Genomic DNA, 20,326 nt, shown 5'->3' with positions numbered 1-20,326 from the left:
GTCGCACAGTCACAAGCACACAGTAGCGTGAGCCAGAGGACTGCAGAAGGCGTGTATACGTACGGCAATGCTGGGTTTTTGTTCAAGCACTTGGCATTCGGCCGGACGCTTGTCGCATCGTTCTCATGATCGCCTACGTACATATATATATAGGACTGATACAGTGGCACAAAAGATACATATGCGTCATACATCTGCGTCATTCTGCGTCAACAGTCATTTCAATGAGGATACCATGGTACCCGTGAATGACGTTATTCCCGGTCATGACATTCAAAGGAGAGCTGCCCTGTATCGCGGAAGCCCGAGTGAAAGCTTAAGCATCCGCTAAAGATTCGCTGATATAGCCTGATGTGAAATAGGTTTCATGTTTCTGTGGCGTTGAGCTAAGCTAGTGAGTGCTCGTAATTAACGCCCGACAGTTTCTGAAGGCGCAGTTACCATCGATCTAGACAAGAACGTTCGTCGCTGAGGTCTGCCATGTCGAAAACGGCGCGTTTTTTGTCTAATAATGATTATCGTGATAAGTGATTGTTATGATTGTCAATTATTATCACGATGCTTGTCATCATCATCACAAACGTAGCAGGCTCCAGTCAAGGAAAAGACAGCTCCGCTTCCCCGCCGCAGGCGTGAATCGAAACCACCCATGTAGCCGGAAATTTCGTAACTGTAGCACACAATCGATTCCTCTTTATCTTGTTCTTCTCATTCATTTGATGCGAACGATTTATCCCTGACGCGCACGTTGGCGCCAATTTAACGCCGCATTCGGTCGGCACGAAATGTGTCTGCACGAAAGTTTCGCTGACTAATCAACGCTCAACCAAGGCCACCGTGAAGACGATGTAGTCGGGAACGGACAGCTACAATGCAACTGTAAAATTAAGAAAAGAAGGTTTCCGAGCAAGGCAAAGAGTTTTGCGGTCTTCGGAGTCGGGAATGCCCACAACCTCGCAAAGAAAGCGTACGCGAACCGTCACTTAGATACGATATCATTTACTCGGAACTCTTGTTTATTCGCTTATCTTGCGTGTTAACAGTGAAGCTCACTGTGTTTCTGGTGCTCGTGTGCACAACGTAGCCAGCAACGACAAAAGCGCCGTCATGGCGACGCGCGAGGCCGTGTATGCTAAATGATTGCGCGACGCACACTTCATTGCTCATCGGTGTTTTATCTCACAATGCACGAAGCAGGAAGGTTGCGCTAAGTCTGGCAACACCAATTAATGAACGGCCGCGACACACCCTTCGTTGGGCTTAAACAAGACCGAGCACCACCCTTCTCTTTTCCTTCTCATCTGTTTTACTCATTCTCTCTTCTTTTTATTTTATTCACGCCCTCGTGCCTGTGCCCAGATCTGAAACTCTCTTCCCCGGTCTGGCAGCAGGAATTAAGACAGTCCCAAATAGGGAGCGCTGTAATGCATCGGACATCCTTCCTTATATAGAGGACAACGCTGGTATAGATGTATGCACAGAAGCGCCAGCAGCAGCAGCTCGTGCAGCGCGAGTTTCGGTCGTCGGCACCGCGTCGGTAGGGCGGTCACGATCGGCTTGCACGAGGTCGCGCATTCCCACAACGAGGGGTATTATATGGGTGGGTAGCGTTGGGGCGGCCGCCAGTCCCGTGAGTCCCATCGTCGGGGCGTTTTCTGCGAATGCATGTGAAGAGGTGCCGAGTTCTCGCCGCCAACGCAGCCACTCGACGTGTGTGGCACTCGGAAGCAAAAAGGAGTGGCGCGTGCACGTACAAGAGAGAGCTATTGTACGTCAGTAAAAGAGAAAGCAATTATACTTTGTCTTGAAAGAGCAGACTCAACAAGATTTTGAGCTCGTATGACTTCGCTAAAACACAGCGCGCGCAGCCGCGAGTTTTAAACCTACGCGCAGGCGTAGTGGAGCGTCTTAGCGTATAAGCTAGACATATCCCACAATACATCGGGGGAACGTTAGCACTCATGGCGGCACCTCGGTACGCTGTGATCAACTGTAGTTCTTGAAGATGACCTTGTGGCCGGCACGAGTCTCCTATCCGATTGCCGGCTATGAAACCTGGGCCCTTATCTACGGGCACGAGTACCAACTATGGATGTGTTCCGATTCTGCCAAGCATTGAAGGCAGTCTACTTCGAGTGCTAAGACAGCTTCGAGTCCAAGTGACGGGACGAAAAGAGGAGGAGCTAGACGAGACGTCTCTGTGACTTGACGCCCTGCACATGTCGAGAAGAAAAAACTTAGGGAAAGCCTATGTATTATAGCTGTATCTTAGCGTGTGCGATCCTGTGAAAAGCCCAATATAGTTTACACAGGCGACATTCCCGTCGAGTTTACAAGCAATGTGCACAGTCGCCGTCTTGTTTGTACAGCAAGAAAGCCTGTGTCGTATATTTCTTTTTCTACGCCGTCAACTCGCGAAGCTGTCCCGTTTGTCGGCTATGTCAGAATTCGAACGAGACAGATGGCCACTTTCCGCTTAGCTGCCCAAGCAACATTGCAGTACCGCTCAGGGTTGGAAGTGGCGTCTGTGTACGTTTATTCTTACCGCATTGGAATGGCCGACAGTCTTACGCGCGACACTTGTGGATGCGAGGTAACCATCGAGAACCTGTTGTGTACGTGTTCTCGGTGCGTCGTCCAGCCTTTTCTCCTTCCAGAAAACATTATGCGAGCTGGACGGCAGACCATTTTTTGTAGTTTAAAATGCTTTTCAATACTTGTAAAACCAGTCGCTGACGCAAAAGGCTATCCTTGCACTAGCGCCATTCTGTGTTCAAGCGAGAGCAGGCGTACTCTTTATGAAATGGCTGATGACTCTATAGTGTAGTTCTTGATGTGCACCGGCCGTCTGCAGTCCTCCTGTGCACCCTCCTGCGTGCGCACAGTACTCACTCTCTCCCTCTTTTCGTTTTTATATTCCCCATTTTCTTTAATCGCCAGTGTAGGATAGCATATCGGACGATCGCGCGGTTGACCTCTTTGCATTTCCTATTCCTGCTTTCTCTCTCTCCTCATCGAGAAACGATGGGAACAAAAGTGAATTCCTGATTGCTATGTCACCGCCGGCACAATTACGCCGGTAAATGAATGACACAGTCGATCATTGATCATTGCGAATGTTCTCGTTTTTACGTAACTGAACGTTAGATACTTTAAATTCGCTTTCGCAAATTGAATAGGTGGTGTGAATCATGACTGCCATGACATGTTTCCGGTTCCTGCAATCGCTTCCGGTAGATTCAGCCAGATAGGGACCAATTATGATCCCTATCCATAATTAACAGTGAACTGAATATTTTTTTTTGAATACCTCAAGGAAACGGCCTTCAGAAGGTCTGTTGATGCAAACTGGCTGTTGTACAAGCATAAGCTACTCAGCTTAATCAATAATCACGTACCCCTTGTGTGTATTCGTGGTGTCATGGGAAAGCCTTGGTACACAAACCAACTAAAAAAACTAGCACAGAAGAAAAAGCGCCTTTTCAGAGTGGCAAAAAAATGTGGTTCTGCCCCTAAATGGAAGAAGTATTTCACCTGCCTGCGCGAGTACAACAGCCTTCTGAAGCTTTCTAAGAAAAAATTTTATCACCAGGACCTTCTCAATATAATCCGTGTAAACCCGAAAAAATTTTGGAAAATACTCGCACCAAGTAGGAATCAGTCGCATAACATTATCGTAACTAATCCTAATGGGTCCCATGTTCCAGTTGAAAAGCGTTCTGACGTCTTCAATTCATACTTCTCTTCCGTCTTCACTTGTGAATCTTCCACCAACATTCCTGTTTTACCAAGATTTCGCGGCACTGAAATGCCTCCCATTGATGTAAATGCTGAAGGTATCGCAAGCCTAATAAATAAACTTAACATATCTAGCTCCCCCGGACATGACAACATACCGGTGAAGATACTCAAAGGCAGTAACGTCATTTCTGGCCAGATATTACAAATAATTTTTACCCAGTCTATAAGCGAGGGTTCTATTCCCAAAGACTGGAAACTAAGCAAAGTAACCCTCGTTTTAAATCTGGTAAGCGCTCCGACCCATCCAACTATCGCCCGATCTCACTTACATGTATTGCCTGTAAACTTTTAGAACACGTCATTTATTCCCAAATAGCGTCCCACCTCGACAGAAATTCTTTTTTCTTTAGCAAACAACGTGGCTTTCGTCCAGGCTTATCATGCGAAACACAACTTTTTGAATTCACCACAGATCTCCATCTAAACTTAGATTCTTCATTTCAGACTGACGTAATTTACTTAGATTTTTCAAAGGCTTTCGATCGCGTCCCTCATCACCGACTAGTGTCCAAACTTTCATGCCTTCACCTCGACCCACTAATCCTATCATGGATCATTTGCTTCCTAACAGATCGCCTCCAGTTCACCTGTGTTGGCGGTCGCTGTTCTGATACTACCAAAGTAACATCCGGTGTACCACAGGGATCCGTCCTCGGCCCACTCCTTTTTCTAATATACATTAACGACCTCCCAACAGACATATCATCCACAATACGTCTATTCGCCGATGACTGTGTTATTTACCGTCGTGTCACTACTAACACTGACCTATCCATTCTGCAAAATGACCTAAACTCTATTGACAAGTGGTGCTCACGCTGGATGATGGAACTAAATGTCTCCAAATGCAAGTTAATGCATGTATCACGTAAACGCTCTACATCCAAATTTCTATACTCTTTGGGCTCTGTGAATTTATCCGAGGTCGACAGTTACCGCTACCTTGGCGTTATCATCACTAACAAACTAAATTGGTCGATCCACATCCAACAAATAACAGCCGATGCTTCAAGATCCCTTAACTATATTAAAAGGTCCCTATCCTTGTCTTCTCCGTCGATTCGTAAACTAGCATATGAAATTTTCATCCGTACCAAATTAGAATACGCGTCTACAATTTGGAATCCACATCAAAAGTACTTGATTGACACTTTAAAAGCTACTCAAAATTGTGCCTCCCGCTTTATCTTGTCGAATTATGACAACACTATCAGCATTACTAACTTAAAGTTATCTATTGGTCTACCCCTTTTAGCATCAAAACGCATAATTTCGCAACTCTGCCTATTCCATAAATTGTACTATAACTTTCCTGACCTTCGTTCCTCACTTTTATTTCCACCCATTCGTTCATCACATCGTCTATTCAATTCTTTATGTATCCAACGCCTTCATGGTTCTACAAACGCTTTTAACAAATCCTTCCTTCCCTCTGCAATAGAACAATGGAATTCGCTCCCGGAATCCATTGTTGTAGAGCAAAACCCTTCGAAATTTCGTGACTTACTAACCACCCATATTTGCAACTAATTATGCAAAAACCTGTCCTTTTTAGTGTCTTTTCAGTTGTTGCTTTTTTTTTGCTTTGTACATGACTATTCATTCGATGTTTGTATTATTGTTTTGCCTCCCCCTTATGCAATACCCCACATGGCGCCCTTAAGGGAATAATAAATGATGATGAATGGTGATGATGATGAAAAGTATAGCTTTGGAGATCTGTTTTTTGTTACTCTGAGAGACCCATCACTGGGCCGTGTATTTGGACTTATTTTCCTATTTCTTTTTCTCTATTTTCTTTTGGGCGTCCAGCTTTTTGCATTTCATACTTTTCATACATTTCATACATTTCTTATCAACTAACGTTGATAGCGTTTTGGAATGCTTGAGCGAGTCAGGTAGAAGGCTTTACTTGCTTCCGACCAACAACGAGCTCCGCATCGTCCACGTTTCAAACGGTCACAATAACGTGGCGACAACTTGGCCGCATCACCGAAGCATCACCGAAGCATCACCGCAGGCCATCCTTGCTACGAGGTTCTCTTTTGGTGAAGATCGATTACCTCGCGCGGAATACTTCGAGTCCGAAAATATCTTCCCACAATTCTAAACTGAAAGTAGTTTATTGAATAATATATGTATATGTATATACGTATATATTTCTGATATCTCATAACTATGCACACTTAACACCACATATCTCTTCAACCCAAAGAAGGAGGTGCGCTCTGAAACCCGCAAATGCTCACATTCAACGATTGCTTTTAAAATTTTCGCAGACATCGAGAACTTAGAAGCGTGCTTCTTTTTTCGTCTTTTACCTTCAACGGAGACTCTAGTACATCGAACAACTACATCAAATTTTGTTACGCAGGTTCTAGCACGTCGAGCTGCACTGGATACAGAAAGTCGGCGCATCCTGCTGCTTCTTATGTTGTGCTGCTTGTCCTTTTTCATAAGGTGCGTGCTTGAAAAAAGACATCCGGAATACATTATCACCGTTCCATGAATACAGAATGGGCTAGCCCAGCAGTTCGGTGTATTTCTTTATCATGGTAAAAAAAAAAAAAAAGAGAGTGCGCTCGTAATTTGTGAGGAGCCAACCACTATCTGATTTGGTGAACAGTAAGCACGTTCTGAAAATAATAGCGCGAAAGCGAAGAGCCGGCAAGCTCGTAAAGGGGCGCTGCGACATCCTCACCAAGTTGTATACTTTGCCTACGCTGTCATTGTGTGCGAGCGCTTCAGTCGGGCGGGCAGGCGTTGATGAACGCTGCTCGGCCAGTCCGTGTGCGAAATTATGCGGCTACTGCTTATAGGCGACATGCAGCTAGAAGATGATAGAGGGCTGGCTGCGTTGGTATATCGTCGGTTAGTTAGACTTGGATATAGAGTTTGGTTAGAGGCACGCTCGCGTTCTGAACGCGGAGTTGCTTGGCGGTGGCGTAACGCGTGCGCAAAGCGAACAAGCCGAAAGAGCACGAAGAAGACATGGTAGCTTCGCCCCCGTCCCAACATGAGACCAGAAATGAGGCGTGAGGAAGTGAGAAAGAAAGGGCCGCACGGGTGCGAAGGAAACTTGCTGTGCGCAGAGGCGCTTGTTCTACAAATAGCAAGGAGTCGCGGCGGTCTTGACCTTGAAAGAGAGAGCGGCGACCGGAGCGGAAAAGCGTTCGAGCGATGTAATCGACGAGGAAAAAAAAAAAAAGAAGGAGGGAAGGAAAGATCGCACGGAGGAAAGAGAGTTGGTAGAAGAAAACAGCCACATGACGAATCGAAGCGGAAGGAGGCCAAAGGTGAAACCACAACCTACGCACAGCTGCTATATACCTACTATGACGTCTTCGCACTTGTCAAGAAAAGTGACGAACTCGCGTCACAAGCCGTAACCTCGTCTTTTATTTTGCTCACGAGTCTTAGAACTTGCTACGCTTTTTAGCTCAATAATTTTCCAACGGCAGCCTCCATACGGCACAATCGTAGTAGTATTCTGGAGCGAATACACTATCGAAAGCTTACAATTGGCTAGAACTCAGCAAAGTGTTAAAAGACGGGTGTCGCAGGGCCCCTTTAAGGACGCAGGGCTAGGTCACTGTCTCCTTCTCGTTACTGCGTTTCTTTACGCATCTTCGCGCACCGACTATAGTCAACGAGCCGCGGTGTCTGTTTAGGAAAAGAGGCGAACAGCTCTGCCGCTAGTGCTGAGGACAGGCTTGCGGCACAGCAAGCCACGCAACCGCAGGCCGAGGGCGACGACCGCGGGTCGCGATCGCGCGCGACTTCAGTGTCCGTTCTGGATGAAACACTTGGACTGGAGAAGCTCGGAGATGACGTCCTGCTCGCTGAGCGCGCTCACGTCGCCGAACTCGAGCTCGTTACAGGCGATCTTGCGCAGTATCCGGCGCATCACCTTGCCCGACCGGGTCTTGGGAAGTCGCTCGACGCAGTGGATGTACTCCGGGTCCGCGAAAGCTCCAATCTTCGAGCGCACTGCAAAACAAGGCAAATGCAGACATGTTGCCCTCATCGAAAAGCCAGAGATCTAAAGATAGCGCTGTCAAACGTTTCGAGTAGCTTGTGAGAGGGACTTTGATACCCTTGGTCGTACCGCGCCCCCTCCTTTCGTTTTTTTTCTTTTCTCTTTGTGTGTGTCTGCTTTCTAACTATTCTTCTTGTATTTATTTCCCCCTTCCCCCAGTGTAGGGTAGCAAAACAGAAACCTCTCTTCTGCTTAACCTCGCTTCCCATCTCATTTCTCTCTGGAAATCATTCTATGGCGACAGCGTCACGGATGCAGCGACTGAAGAACGTATGACCAAGACACGTACTGAATACCGACGAAAGAGGACATGCGCTGAACAGGACATGCGCTGCTCATACGTTCTTCAGTCTTGGTACTAGTAGCGCTGTGGCCATACAATGAACGCTCACCAAGTCGCTCAGTTTTCTATTTTCGATGCTGCACATATATTATAGAGACATTGACGGACTGATCGCCTGGCATGCTCTTCATAGTGCTAGGTGATGATTAAGGTATATATACACAGAGATGACATAGAATACAGAGACTAAAATCGCACCCACTAACACGAACAGACACAATAAAGCTATTCAAAAAATATCGATAAGGCCCGTAGACCTTAGAAACACCAGCAGCAAATTCGTAGCGCGCAACTCGGGGTTGGTGTTTCTCCATGGGCCGTGAATGTCAGTCGTACTGCAATTGTAGTGCGCACTTTGACAAATTGTCTCTTTGACTAGTAACGGCAACAGTCACACAGATCGCATACAAATCCTCAATAACATTGAACACAGAGCGCATTGGCAGGTTTGCTCATTGAATTTTGCACGTAGAGTAGTTCGGGTATATATACCACGCTGAGTGTGATGATGTGATGATGGGATGCATGTAAAAGCCACAAGAGAGGTCAGTTTTATAGAAGGCTTTGTATCTGAAGTACTGCGCCACACCAGGAAGATTGCTGCCAGCGTCAAGCGACTATGGATACCAGAATCGCCGCGTTTTTCCAGAAAACGACGTTCGGATCAATTCTGTCGAAACGAATCACGATGAGAACATACATCTGAATCACGCCGTAAGTCGTAGGTTTTATATGAGTGTTTAATTCGAAGTATGCAGTACACAAGTATGTTGTATAGAAAAAGAAACTAAAGTGATTGTGCACGGGACAATATGGGACACCAAGACGCGAGCAGGCGCACACAGAGAAATAAGGACAGATTGTACGTGTGTCCGGCCGCGGCGAACAGAACCTTCCAGCAACTTTCTCAACGTGAAACATACTCCTATGACAATATGTGAACAAAACAAGACAGCGTCTCTTACTGTTCTGCCTCCGCGCCTCCGTATTTTTCCTTCCTTCTGCATAGTGCAAATGCGAAACCAATTGATCCAGCTGTTGGTGCGGTGTATATTTACTGCAAATTGCGGATTGAGCTTAGGTGGTACGTCATTTTAGAAGGGAATAACAGCGTGGCACGACAGAATTAAGGAGAAAAGGCAAACGCATTCGCTGTCTTTTACTCTCGTTGATTCCTCCACGAGTGGTTATTCCTTCATATTGCGACGCTGATGATGTGACATATTCTTAAAGCTTTACGCTTAATATTTTATCGACGCGCTCTGCTTCCTTTGTTTTCCCCCTTTCAGTATTCGCCCATACGCGAAAATTGACTTTACAAAATGCCACACGTTCCATTGGTCCTTGAAATGCAGCACTCTAACAGTAGCAACAAACAAACAAGAAAATCCATGCTTTTTTTTTTATCACATGGACGTTGCAGTAGTTATCCTGATCTGCTATTTCAAAACGTTTCGCAATTACCATGGCTGGCCCAATGCGCAGCTCACGAGGCAATTAAGCGGCATCCTTGGCAGGGGCGATTGCTTTGCAAACTTGCAGTATTGATTCCACGACTTGAAATGACAGATTCGATGACTCCGCACGGTAGTCTGAGAGCGGAGTTGCCGAAGTGCTATTTTACGAAATTTTCCGCAGCCTCTCTCCAATTCGTTTTTTTTTTCATCTTCAAAACTTCTACTACATTGCTTTCTCGCCAAAGTCGAGTTGATAGCACAGCCACAAACACGACCCTGGAAAGAATTAGGACGTAAAAGTGGGTCGCATTCCTCCCACGGCTGCATTTTTTAGGAAACGAAAGAAGCAAGCAAACGAGGTTTACGCTTGTGCCAGCCTCTGTGCCAGCCTTCTTGGCAAACTCTCGACAGTGCGTGGGATTCGCACGGCAGGCGCCCGGGCTTGTGAACGCTGACGACAGCTCTATTAAACAACAGGTGCAGTTAAATCCGTTTTCATGTTTTTTTTGTCTTTTGAAGTCAAGGGTCTACAAATGTGTAAATGGCAGCTTCAGGAGAGTGAGAGCTGGCCTATTTCTCTCGCGAACCTGGATTTTATTCGTTTGTCTCTCAGTTATTCTTCTATTATTTCCTTTTTGTTTAGCAGCAACAGACCGTCGTAGGTTCAAGAGGACAACGTTAGGAGATAAGGACGTTCCCGAGAAAAAAAGAAAAGAAAAGCACGCGAAAGTGGCAGAAACAGATTGCGCCATAAAAGTTGGTTGTAGCTCCAGTTCTCTACCGAGCACTAAATCTAACGGGCCTTACGATACGGCCGCGAACTGACGTATAAAGATAAACGAAAGAGAGAGAGAGAGAGAGAGAGAGAGAGAGAGAGAGAGAGAGAGAGAGAGAGAGAGAGAGAGGATAGTGCACATCCCAAGAAGTTACGCTATAAATATCCATTAGCTGCAATGAACTACTCCGATATAGAAAGCTCAACCTCACAATGACTTCCCGCTCCCCTTTCGTTCCTTTCTTTATCCCTGTTTCTGAAGCATAAGAAAAGAAAGAACTTCGTTTCTCTCACATTAGAGACATAAAACTACACAAATAGACAAATTTAACGAAACCTAACCACTCGAGAGTGGTTAGGAGCTTTTCAGCTCTTCCACCTCTTCGGGCATGGTTTGAAATAACTCACGTATAGCACGACGGCTCTAATGACTTCTGCACAAAAATAACTGACAGGGACTCTAATGCGATATACACGTGAAATACTTGCATTCTACGATTATCGATCCGCATCCGCTTGACGTTGGTGACGTGATCACGCACGAGTTACTATATGTCGTCGTGATCTGCGTCTGCTGTCTCCCTGCTCTTTTCTAGCACTGCTGTCTGCGAGTGTGCAACGTCTCATATGGGTCACCGAAACATACAGGCGTAATTACAGGCTTTCTGTCGGTTTCTTTTCAACATGGCACATACAGCTATGGGTATGCATACGACGTATCACGGAGCTTTCACTATTGAACTCGCTGCGCGATCACCTACCTACCGCTGTGTATCCACGCTCGCGTGCATATATGTATGCGGACGACAGCAAACGTCTTATCACAAGCACCTCCTCATACCGAGTATATAGTGAATAGCGGAGTGGATTGTTCTGTCCAGTGCGACAACAGCTGATGTGCACCTGCCACCGTTATTCACGTGTCACGTGCCTCTCTACGTCACACCACTACACTCTTCATCCTTTCTCACTTAGACGCTCTTACGCCACCAGTTGCTTCACCGATGTCATATTTCTCTACCTCAGGTCAGGTTTTGATCTATGGAATTTTGTCGCATTAAAGCTCTTGCAGGGGATACATCTCGTACGCTGTTATAAAGATGGGTCCACCGGTGCTTTTCACACAGCTTACAACGTCAACCCAAGTTGCAAGCTCGTATGTTAAAGAAAAATGACGCCCAGTGTTGATCTGTGTAATGTTAACACATTCAAACTAATCTTCGCTGAGAAGGATCGATGGCAAAGGTAAGGGCTGTGTGCGTATCGAATGCAGGCGACGTGTCTCCCCTTGAGGATCTGAGGGCAACCTGTTGCGTTGCTGGTCGTATTAAAGTTGGCAGCAGAGGAGCTTGAGTTCCGAATTATATATCGCGATGACTTTGGCCAAGAATATTAAGCATTGACAGAAGTGTTTCTAGTATCTTTGAGACCGAGCCACGACTGCGTGGGCAATCGCCTATGCCCTCCGAGTACTGGCAGTTTGATTTGACGTGACTGTGACTTACCACTTTGCTTAAGCCGGGTCTTGAGATCCTCGGTGAAATGTTTGCCCTGGAGAAAAGGAATGAGTGGAAGCGAGTCATCGGAGGCATCAGTCTCGACAATAAACATCAAAATTAAGCGTTAGCTTTCGCCGCATAGCTTAGTAACTTCCCGCCAGTACCTACTGAAGCAGCATCACTTACACGCTCGAAATAACAGGTATATCTGTCCGACTTCATGCACAGCACAGACATAGCGTGCTTTAATTCACGACACACTAAACGTCTTCTCTTGGATCACATAACGGATCCACGAGGGCGGATTGCAAGGTCCGCTAACAGCGGATACGCTGAATCTATGTTACCAACTTCTGAAGTTATGTTTAAACATAGGTGATGCCGGCGACAGCATCATTATATGCTGTTAGCATGGTTAATAAAATAAGCGGGGATCTGTAGCGAATACCCGTCTCCCACTTTGTACATGCCCTAGGACAATTAAACATAGTCCGCGAGAATGCCACCGAGGGATGTTAAGCTTAGAACTGACCAACCTGACGACTACGAGCGATGACTCACGATAATACCTTTCACAAGCCACTGTTCCAGCATCTGCATGAAACAGGCCTCCATATGCATCTTTTTACAATTTCAGTTACACCATTATACCGCGTGGCAACCCATGTCAATGTAAAAAAAAAAAAAAAAGAAAGTACTGGAGATCGCAACTGATCACCAGTATGGTCGCTGCAGCGTGCGCGGCGGTGCCCGCTGAGACTTCGGCTCCCAATAGTTCCGTCAGCTGACTCCATCTTGTAATTGCAAATTTTCTAACCTCAACACACCAGCTAATCCTCTGCCATCTACTGTACTGCGCTTTCCCTTCATTTGGCAACCGTTCTGTTAGTCATTTTCGGACCCTATACAGGGTGTTTCACGAAACTTGTGCCAAGGATTTAAAGAAAGTGGTTAGCCGCAGCTGAATGAAACCAACGGCGTATGGTTTACCGTCATGTGGCGTTCCTTAGGGTATTATTTATATTCCGCATAATTAGTTAATTAACGGAGATGAATTACGCAAGAGAGAGAGAGAGAAAGCAAGGACAGGAAATGCAGGGAGGTCAACCAGAAGAGCACCCGGTTTGCTACCCTACACTGGGGGTGAGGGAAAGGGGAATAGAAAGAGGAAAAAAGGAGAGAGTAAGCACTGAGTGCGTGTGGGAGGGACACTTTACACAGGGACGCTATAAATGGTCTCTTAAGCCGGTGCGATTCAAGTATTGAACTAGTGCACGAATCGTTTTTCGTGGCAGTGACTATAGTGGGGCCACGGCCCGAGTATCTTTGACTCGGCGAACGGTCTTGAGTCCAGTCGGCGTAAAGTTGACCGCGGAGAGAGGCGTTGTACATCGGAGCGAGGGCAGGTGCACAATAGGTGCTCGATAGTTTCCTCGCACCTACAGGAGTCGCATATCGGGCTCTCGGCAAAATTGTTAATATCCCCATTCGGACCAAGTGCGTTTCGTTGCTTTGCAGAGGGGTTCAGAAACGACCTATCCGATATTTTTGTGGCAACGTACAGTACATGTTGCGTGGTGATCTTTCTTGTCGTTTAAAGAAAGCTCGCGAAATATGAAATGAAACCTTGGGACTGTGGTCTTGCGCTATTGTATCGCAGCGCTCGATTGAACTGTGCGCAAGGAACGTGGCGAATCGAGTGGCCGCGGCTCTAAGCATCAGCTTCGCAGTGCGTCAGCATCTTTGCCTCTGGGCCACACGGAAAGGAAGCGCCGTCGTCCCTGATAAGCGATAGGCTCGACGCACGGCAGCGAGAGATGCAATACGATAACGCACGAGCGCAGTCACGTGGTTTTATTTCACATTTCGCGAGCTTTCTTTAAACGCCAAAAAAAAAAAAAATCGCCACGCAGCATGTACGTTGCCACAAGAAATTGGATTGGTCATTTCTGAAACCCCTCTGCAACACAACGACATGCACTTGGCCCTAAAGTGAATATTAAAAGTTTTGCATAATTCATCTCGGTTAACTTATTAAACTGGAATATTAAAAGAAAAACTATAAGAAGCGCCACATGATGGCAAACCATGTGCCGTTGGTTTCTTTCAGCTGCTGCTAATCACTTTATTTAGATGCTTAGCACAAGTTGCTTGAAACACCCTGTAGAGTCTTACAGACCGACGGTTATTTCTTTTACGCAGTTGGCGTCCTGCCCTCATTCCCTCATCACTGCCCTCATCATTTTTCTCTTTAGTGTCCCTTTAAGGTAGCCCTTTTCAGATTAAAGATAAATATATGTAATGGGGGTACTGACGTTCTTTAGGACGACGTAGCAGTAGAGGCACTGTCCCTTGACCTTGTGCTGCCGGGGCACCGCCGCCGCCTCGACGAGTTCGTGCACGGCGAGCAGCGCCGCCTCGACCTGCGCCGTCGAGATGAGGTGGCCCGACACGTTCAGCATGTCGTCCACACGGCCCGTGATCCAGTAGTAGCCGTCCTCGTCGCGGCGGGCCCCTGCGAAGCAGAACCACGCCGAACCAGCGTTCGTCTTATGTTCACTTACTCGATTATCTCTAATACTGCCAGCGTCATTTAGATACTGTGACGAGGTGGGCGTATCGTCGTTTAAGGGAGATGCATAAAAATGAGGAAGTAAGCAGCGGGCTCGTTGTGTACGCGGAATATATCTGAATCCAGGAGCAATACATTAGGGAAACGTGACGGCCAATGAGGGTTAGATTAAGCGCACATCGGACGGACACGGCTGAAAAAAAAAAAAAAAACCTTCAGAGTGTAGTCAGGTCACAACTTCTGCAGGTACTGGTAGGTCACAATTTCGACAACTTAAACTTCATGTCCTAACAGTAACACCTTTCGCTTGCCAGTGTATCTCATCCGCAAGTTCGACACACTGCGACCATCATGGCATAAATGTTTCAAAGAGAGCTCTTGAATCCCTTTGTTACACCAACGACACGAATATGACCAGCATATTTTTTTTTTGCAATGTTACACCTGGTTACACCATAGATGGTCATATTCCCCATCCCAATTTATTAAGCCGATATAGTATTTCTTTCTCACAAGCCGTGCTTTACTAATTTACTTTATTTACTTACGTGGAAAAAGAATGTTTTTTAAAGCATATTATGTAGCCTGCCAAACGCTGCTGGCTCCGCAAGGAAGCAAAGAAAGCGACGTCGACTGCAAAGAAAGCGACGTCGTGAGGACGCAGAATAATCGTGCGTGTGCGAATGATTGACTTTTTCTGCACGCGCATAGGCGGTGACTAGCACCTGACAGTTGCGACTTGCATCGACAGCCGTTTTCTGTGTGAATGTGCAAGCATGCAGGTGCGTGCAGATTTGGTGTCCCTCTTGTCTTTTTGGTGTCCTGGAGGTGCTTCCATGATCTAATAAACAATGACACACCGTTTACATTTAGTACTTGCACAAATTTTAGAGTGAAGCTCTTCGGCGCCCGTTCCTGGGTTGAGCGTCGCCTTCCATCGGCGTAAGCGCGCGAGCCCGCTCGTACCACTGCCCGCGTGTTCGTCGTCGTCTTCTTCCACAGCTGGCTCCGATGTCGCTCATCATGCCAGCGTTCCCATACCCTCCCCTCTGCGAAGGCGCTGACGGCAATCACCCACTGTCAGTCGGTGCGGTGATTTCGGTCTCGCGTTCTTTGCCCCAATATATTGCTCGCGCCTTCGTCGTCGTCGTCTTCGACAGCTGGCTCCGATGTCGCTCATCATGCCAGCGTTCCCATACTGTCACCCCTCCCCTCTGCGAAGGCGCTGACGGCACTGGCCCACTGCCAGTCGGTGCCGTAGTTTCGGTCTCAAATTTTTTGCCTGAATATATCGCGAAATGAGAGCACGTATACAGTTTGCGCTCAAGTTTAGCATTAAAGAGTATCTTAATTGGCAGACATTTTTTACTTCCCTTCACCGCAGTACGCTGTGTATGCCTCACCGCAATACATTATTGTATTGCGGTGAAGCGACTAAAAACCGCAAGTGATTTTTTTAGTTTAAGGTTGGCTTCTCTACAGTGAGATTTACTGTGAGGAGAAGCACATGTCACTCGATCTCTTCGTCAAAACATTAAATTTGGAGAGCATCACTAACTTATTTACCTATGCTTTTTTTTTACTTAGAGGCTTTGAGAGATGCATTTCCAACTTCCTCACGTTATTTGTCAATTTTTCTCTAGCCTACGGCATGGTGCACAGTAGCCGGAAGGAAGAAAGTCATTTCCATTAAGTTATTTGCTGAGTTCTTAGATATGCATAGGCTTGCTTGAGGAGCATATTATTTTACACGATAAGGCTCGCAGTATCTGCGAGTCGCTGTTGCATCGGTGTCACAATAATACGAGATAACCGGCGTTTTCGGGGTAACGCGTTTCACAATAATTCTTTTTTTTTAGCTTTCAAATTACTTAGAACCACAGGTGCGTGGAACGGTGGCTTCTGTCTAAATTCGCGCTGTACAAGAGAACACATCGGTTTTTCAATATTTGTGGTGTAACTATGAGCGCTGTTTATAAACATGGTGCCTCTTTACGAGCTATGCCGCTTAGCTACTTCACTTAGCAAAAGAGAATAAAAAAAATCTGACTACGCGGTGCCGCCCTCCAAAGTTTATTACGCAAGCCGCTTTCTTGGAACAATGATCATCGACGCTGCCACGTTACGCAAAAAATAAATAATTCTGAGGAACTATTCCAACACAAACGGAAATAATAGAGCCGATGGTACATTCCCTGACTGATTGTAGAGCATGACGCTTCCTTCGCCTTAGATGGGTAATGCGCGTTGAGGCCTGTCGCTTTGAAACACACATGAGCTGTAGCGCACTTACCATCGCCAGTGAAGTAGTATCCGGGAAACTTCGTGAAGTAGCTCTTCTGAAAGCGGTCGTGATCTTTGTACAAGGTGCGCATCATGCCGGGCCATGGCTTCTTAATAACCTGAAATTGCCGCACGAACGAAGGAAAATACTTCAAAGTGCGCACTTGACTTTTCCAAAGACACAAAGGTTCAGATCCTGAGAACTGTGCAGGTAACAAGAAAGAAAGAAAGAACTAAAGAAAAACAGAGGCTTTTTTCCCCGAAGTGTAGTGGAAGATGATGCCTAAGTCGGTAGAGATATACACCATAAAGTCAATTCTCTGGCCTGCTACACCACAGTGCGATGAAAATATACTTGTACAGATAGGAAAAGGGGAGGATCGTGCGTAATGACAAGGCAGTTATAATACACCGAATGAGTGATGCGTTGGATGTATAACAAGCTAAACATGAACGTTAGGTGTGCATGCATGATATGGGCAGGCACAAGCGCATTAGGCAAAAGAGCATTTACTCGCATGAGACGAACACAGCATGCATTCTGAATGTCCGACGCCTTCGTGTATGGCGGCGTGTAGTTCACGTTTAACAAACGCACTTTAGTCGGACGTCATAGATTCGAACTGTAATTTTTTTTTGCAGGTCTGTGCTATTGAACCAAAGTTTCAATTTGCGGACACATGACGATGTCACTGAATGCGAAGCAAACATTGGATGCTACTGACTAAATTTGACGCTTATTTGCAGTGGCGCCGAAACGAACGATACCGAGGCAAAAAGGGTGGCTCTTCTATTAGTCAGAGGTAGGAGATGATACACACCGCTGCGCCGAAGTCTAGTATAGCGGACATGATTTCATTACAGACTCGTTGCAAAAAGGAAGAAAATGTACACTATATGTAAACAAACCATACACGACAGGAACATAAGCATGCGGGAATTTACAGTGGAATCTCGAGTGAATCTGCTAGTCATGAGTAAAACCATATGATTTCATGCGTAAACCCAGTACCTAAAGGAGTAGGTGTTCGCGAATTCGAATATTTCGAATGACGAGTCGATTGTTGTACTATTCCATTTGGTCTTCGAAACAAATAGTCAGAATTCGAAAGCGCGAATATCTGTCGAACATTTCAAGTCGTCGAATGTGCACGATAAAACATAAAACTGGAAGAAAAATGCGATAGCTTTCATATCACCCGCAGTGGTCGTAACGTATACTAGAGCTCACTGCGTTGCTAAGAGAGTATGAGTCTTTCGGTAAGAACACAATCAATGACAATAAAATGTTGTTTACACACGGTACTCTGCGGTGCATATTCTTTGTTACTATTTATAGATGCAGCACTTGTGCCCTGGCATCGGATTAAATGTGTATTCGTTTCACTTCAACGTACTCGATACTACGGTGGAACAATTTGCCGCGACCATTCGACCTACAAAACGAAATTTCTTGCTTTCACTATGCCATGGCAGCAGACGACAAGCGTTTCTAATTTGTTCGCGAAAGTACACAAATAGGTTAGTTGGCACATAAGGCTGCGTTTTTAAACTCTATATGATGACGCTTGACCACACATTTTCCGAAGAGCCCTGAACTGCTTAGATGTTTGTGAAAATGCTCCTTTTGTGCTAATAAAACAGAATGCATTATAACGTGTCGTGTAATAACAAACTCTAAAGTGTTGTTATTTCCAGGATGTGACACTTCTGTATATTAGTGGTGAGAAAGCAGCACATTATTCGCAAACAATTCGTAAACAATAGCGGTATTCAATTTGGTCTCAAAAACTAATATTCCCCCACCCTGAAGTTAGCGATTCGTAGCCGAATACTTTTAATTTGTGTTAGTTCTAAAGTTGTGGCGAAACACGTTCTTTGGTACGCACCAAGTAACCTTCTCCTGGACCTTTGATCTCCTTGCCATCCGGGTCGAGTATGGCTGGCGCCACACCGAAGAATGGGAGTGTCTGCGCAAATATGAATTAAAAAAGAGAAAAAAAAAGAAAAGGAACCGTGGTCAACGCGGCGTACACTAAGACCGTATTTTTGGGACATTATTTTATCCGAGTATGTTCATTATTTGCCATTTGTCCTGCCGATTTGTCAATCACGGCGATAGTGGAGGACAATGATGGTGCACAAAAGTATTGTAAATGAAAGAAAGCTTAACAAAACACGAGCCCTAATCTCGAAACTCCTCGGTAGGCAGTCCCTGTTAATAGGGATTATTTTACGCAACCCGCTAAAATCAGCGTCTATAATATACGTAGAGAAAACGTTTTGCGAAGCAACTTTTCTACCTTTGTTAAATCATTCTAATTTACTTGACTGGACTTACTTAGGCAATCGTGGTAACAGGAGTAAGCGTTATTGTCAGGGGCTGGTAATAATTAACACGCCCTTGCAATAAGTGGAACAAAATGAAAGCAACACGTCTCATCTTTTTCAGCAACGTCGTTTCTTTTGTAGTTAACTGAAACTCCGTGTGCAGAAAGCTTCTAGCCGTATGAACGAGAATTCGTAGGATTTAATCCCCACTCACCGCTGCTCCTGGCTTCAGGGGCGTGCAGCCTGGGAGAGGCGTGATCATTTGTCCGCCCTGTTTTTGCGTGACAAAAAGAATAACAATAAATAAACAGTGTAGGTGAGGACATCATTTCGACAAGTTAAGCACTGAGTTGCCTCGACTGCTTTCTGTAATTGTGAAAGTCAGTTTATCCCGCGCAAATGAGGACGTTTGTATATCGAAGGAATAAAGTCTCTGAGTCCTTATACTGAGAGATGAAAAAAAAATATCGTGAGGTAATATTTGATCTTTATTCAATCGTATGTATCCAGGGGCATTTAGTCAGCATAGCGTACGTTGTTTCAGCAAATTGGCATGTTCTATGATTCGCTATCATTGATCGAGTGGTCGTAAAGCCCAAGGCTGGCGAGCTGACTGTTGCTATCGAAAATGTTGCGATTGTGCGCCATTCCCGGTGTTCATATTGCCATTTAAAGTCAGAGTATCACTGTCTTATACACGATGGGCGGAGGAAGCTACCCTGTGACATTGACCTTCTCAATCGAAGCAGTTTTGCACAAAGCTCTCTACTCTTAGGTTGAAAACTCGATTGTGCGGGTGCGATGAGACTCTAGACCAGCTGTGTCACTGACCATGCTTTGACGCTCAACGACGTACTGTGCAAGCTGAACTGAGCCTGGTAGATAACGGCGTGCTCTCGGAGGAAAAAATCCTGGGACCGCGCCCTATGCTTTCTTGCATGCGAAAGTCAACAAAAGCCCTTCTGCGCTTCTTGAAGGCTACTGCACTGCACGGGCGCTTGTGACAGTGGGCATTCCTCTGCGACTGACTCTGCGAATGGCTGACTCTTTATTATTTTTCTTCTCTATCCTTATTGTCTATTCTTCCCCTTTCCCCCTCACCAAGTGCAGGGTAGCCAAGGCACGCCGTGGTTAACTTCCCTACCTCTCTCCCTTTTCGCTTTTTTTTCTTGCAGTTCGAGAAACAGAAAAGAAATGTTGGTTTCAAATCACGAAGCACAGTCAAA

The 20,326-nt window shown here is 45.8% G+C and overlaps 2 protein-coding genes across 2 annotated transcripts in view; one reads left to right on the top strand and one right to left on the bottom strand.

The window, feature by feature from the left end:
- Positions 1–20,326, top strand: part of Elp1 (elongator complex protein 1) — a 230,558-nt gene that overhangs the window by 10,147 nt on the left and 200,085 nt on the right. The window lies entirely within an intron of this gene.
- The window catches only part of LOC142571955 (acetyl-coenzyme A synthetase, cytoplasmic-like), a 57,906-nt gene continuing 43,485 nt past the window's right edge, over positions 5,906–20,326 (bottom strand). Inside the window, exons 11-16 of the mRNA XM_075680707.1 lie at positions 19,315–19,371; positions 18,659–18,739; positions 16,780–16,888; positions 14,230–14,429; positions 11,921–11,966; positions 5,906–7,791 (exon numbers count right to left, since the gene is read on the bottom strand). Of these exons, the coding sequence (XP_075536822.1) occupies positions 7,583–7,791; positions 11,921–11,966; positions 14,230–14,429; positions 16,780–16,888; positions 18,659–18,739; positions 19,315–19,371 (702 nt within the window). The 3' untranslated portion in view covers positions 5,906–7,582. The remainder of the gene's footprint in view (positions 7,792–11,920; positions 11,967–14,229; positions 14,430–16,779; positions 16,889–18,658; positions 18,740–19,314; positions 19,372–20,326) is intronic.

Source organism: Dermacentor variabilis, chromosome 2, assembly GCF_050947875.1.
Source record: "Dermacentor variabilis isolate Ectoservices chromosome 2, ASM5094787v1, whole genome shotgun sequence".
Taxonomy (NCBI): Eukaryota; Metazoa; Arthropoda; class Arachnida; order Ixodida; family Ixodidae; genus Dermacentor; species Dermacentor variabilis.
Note: the sequence above shows the minus strand (reverse complement) of the source record. Positions and strands in the feature narration are given on the sequence as shown.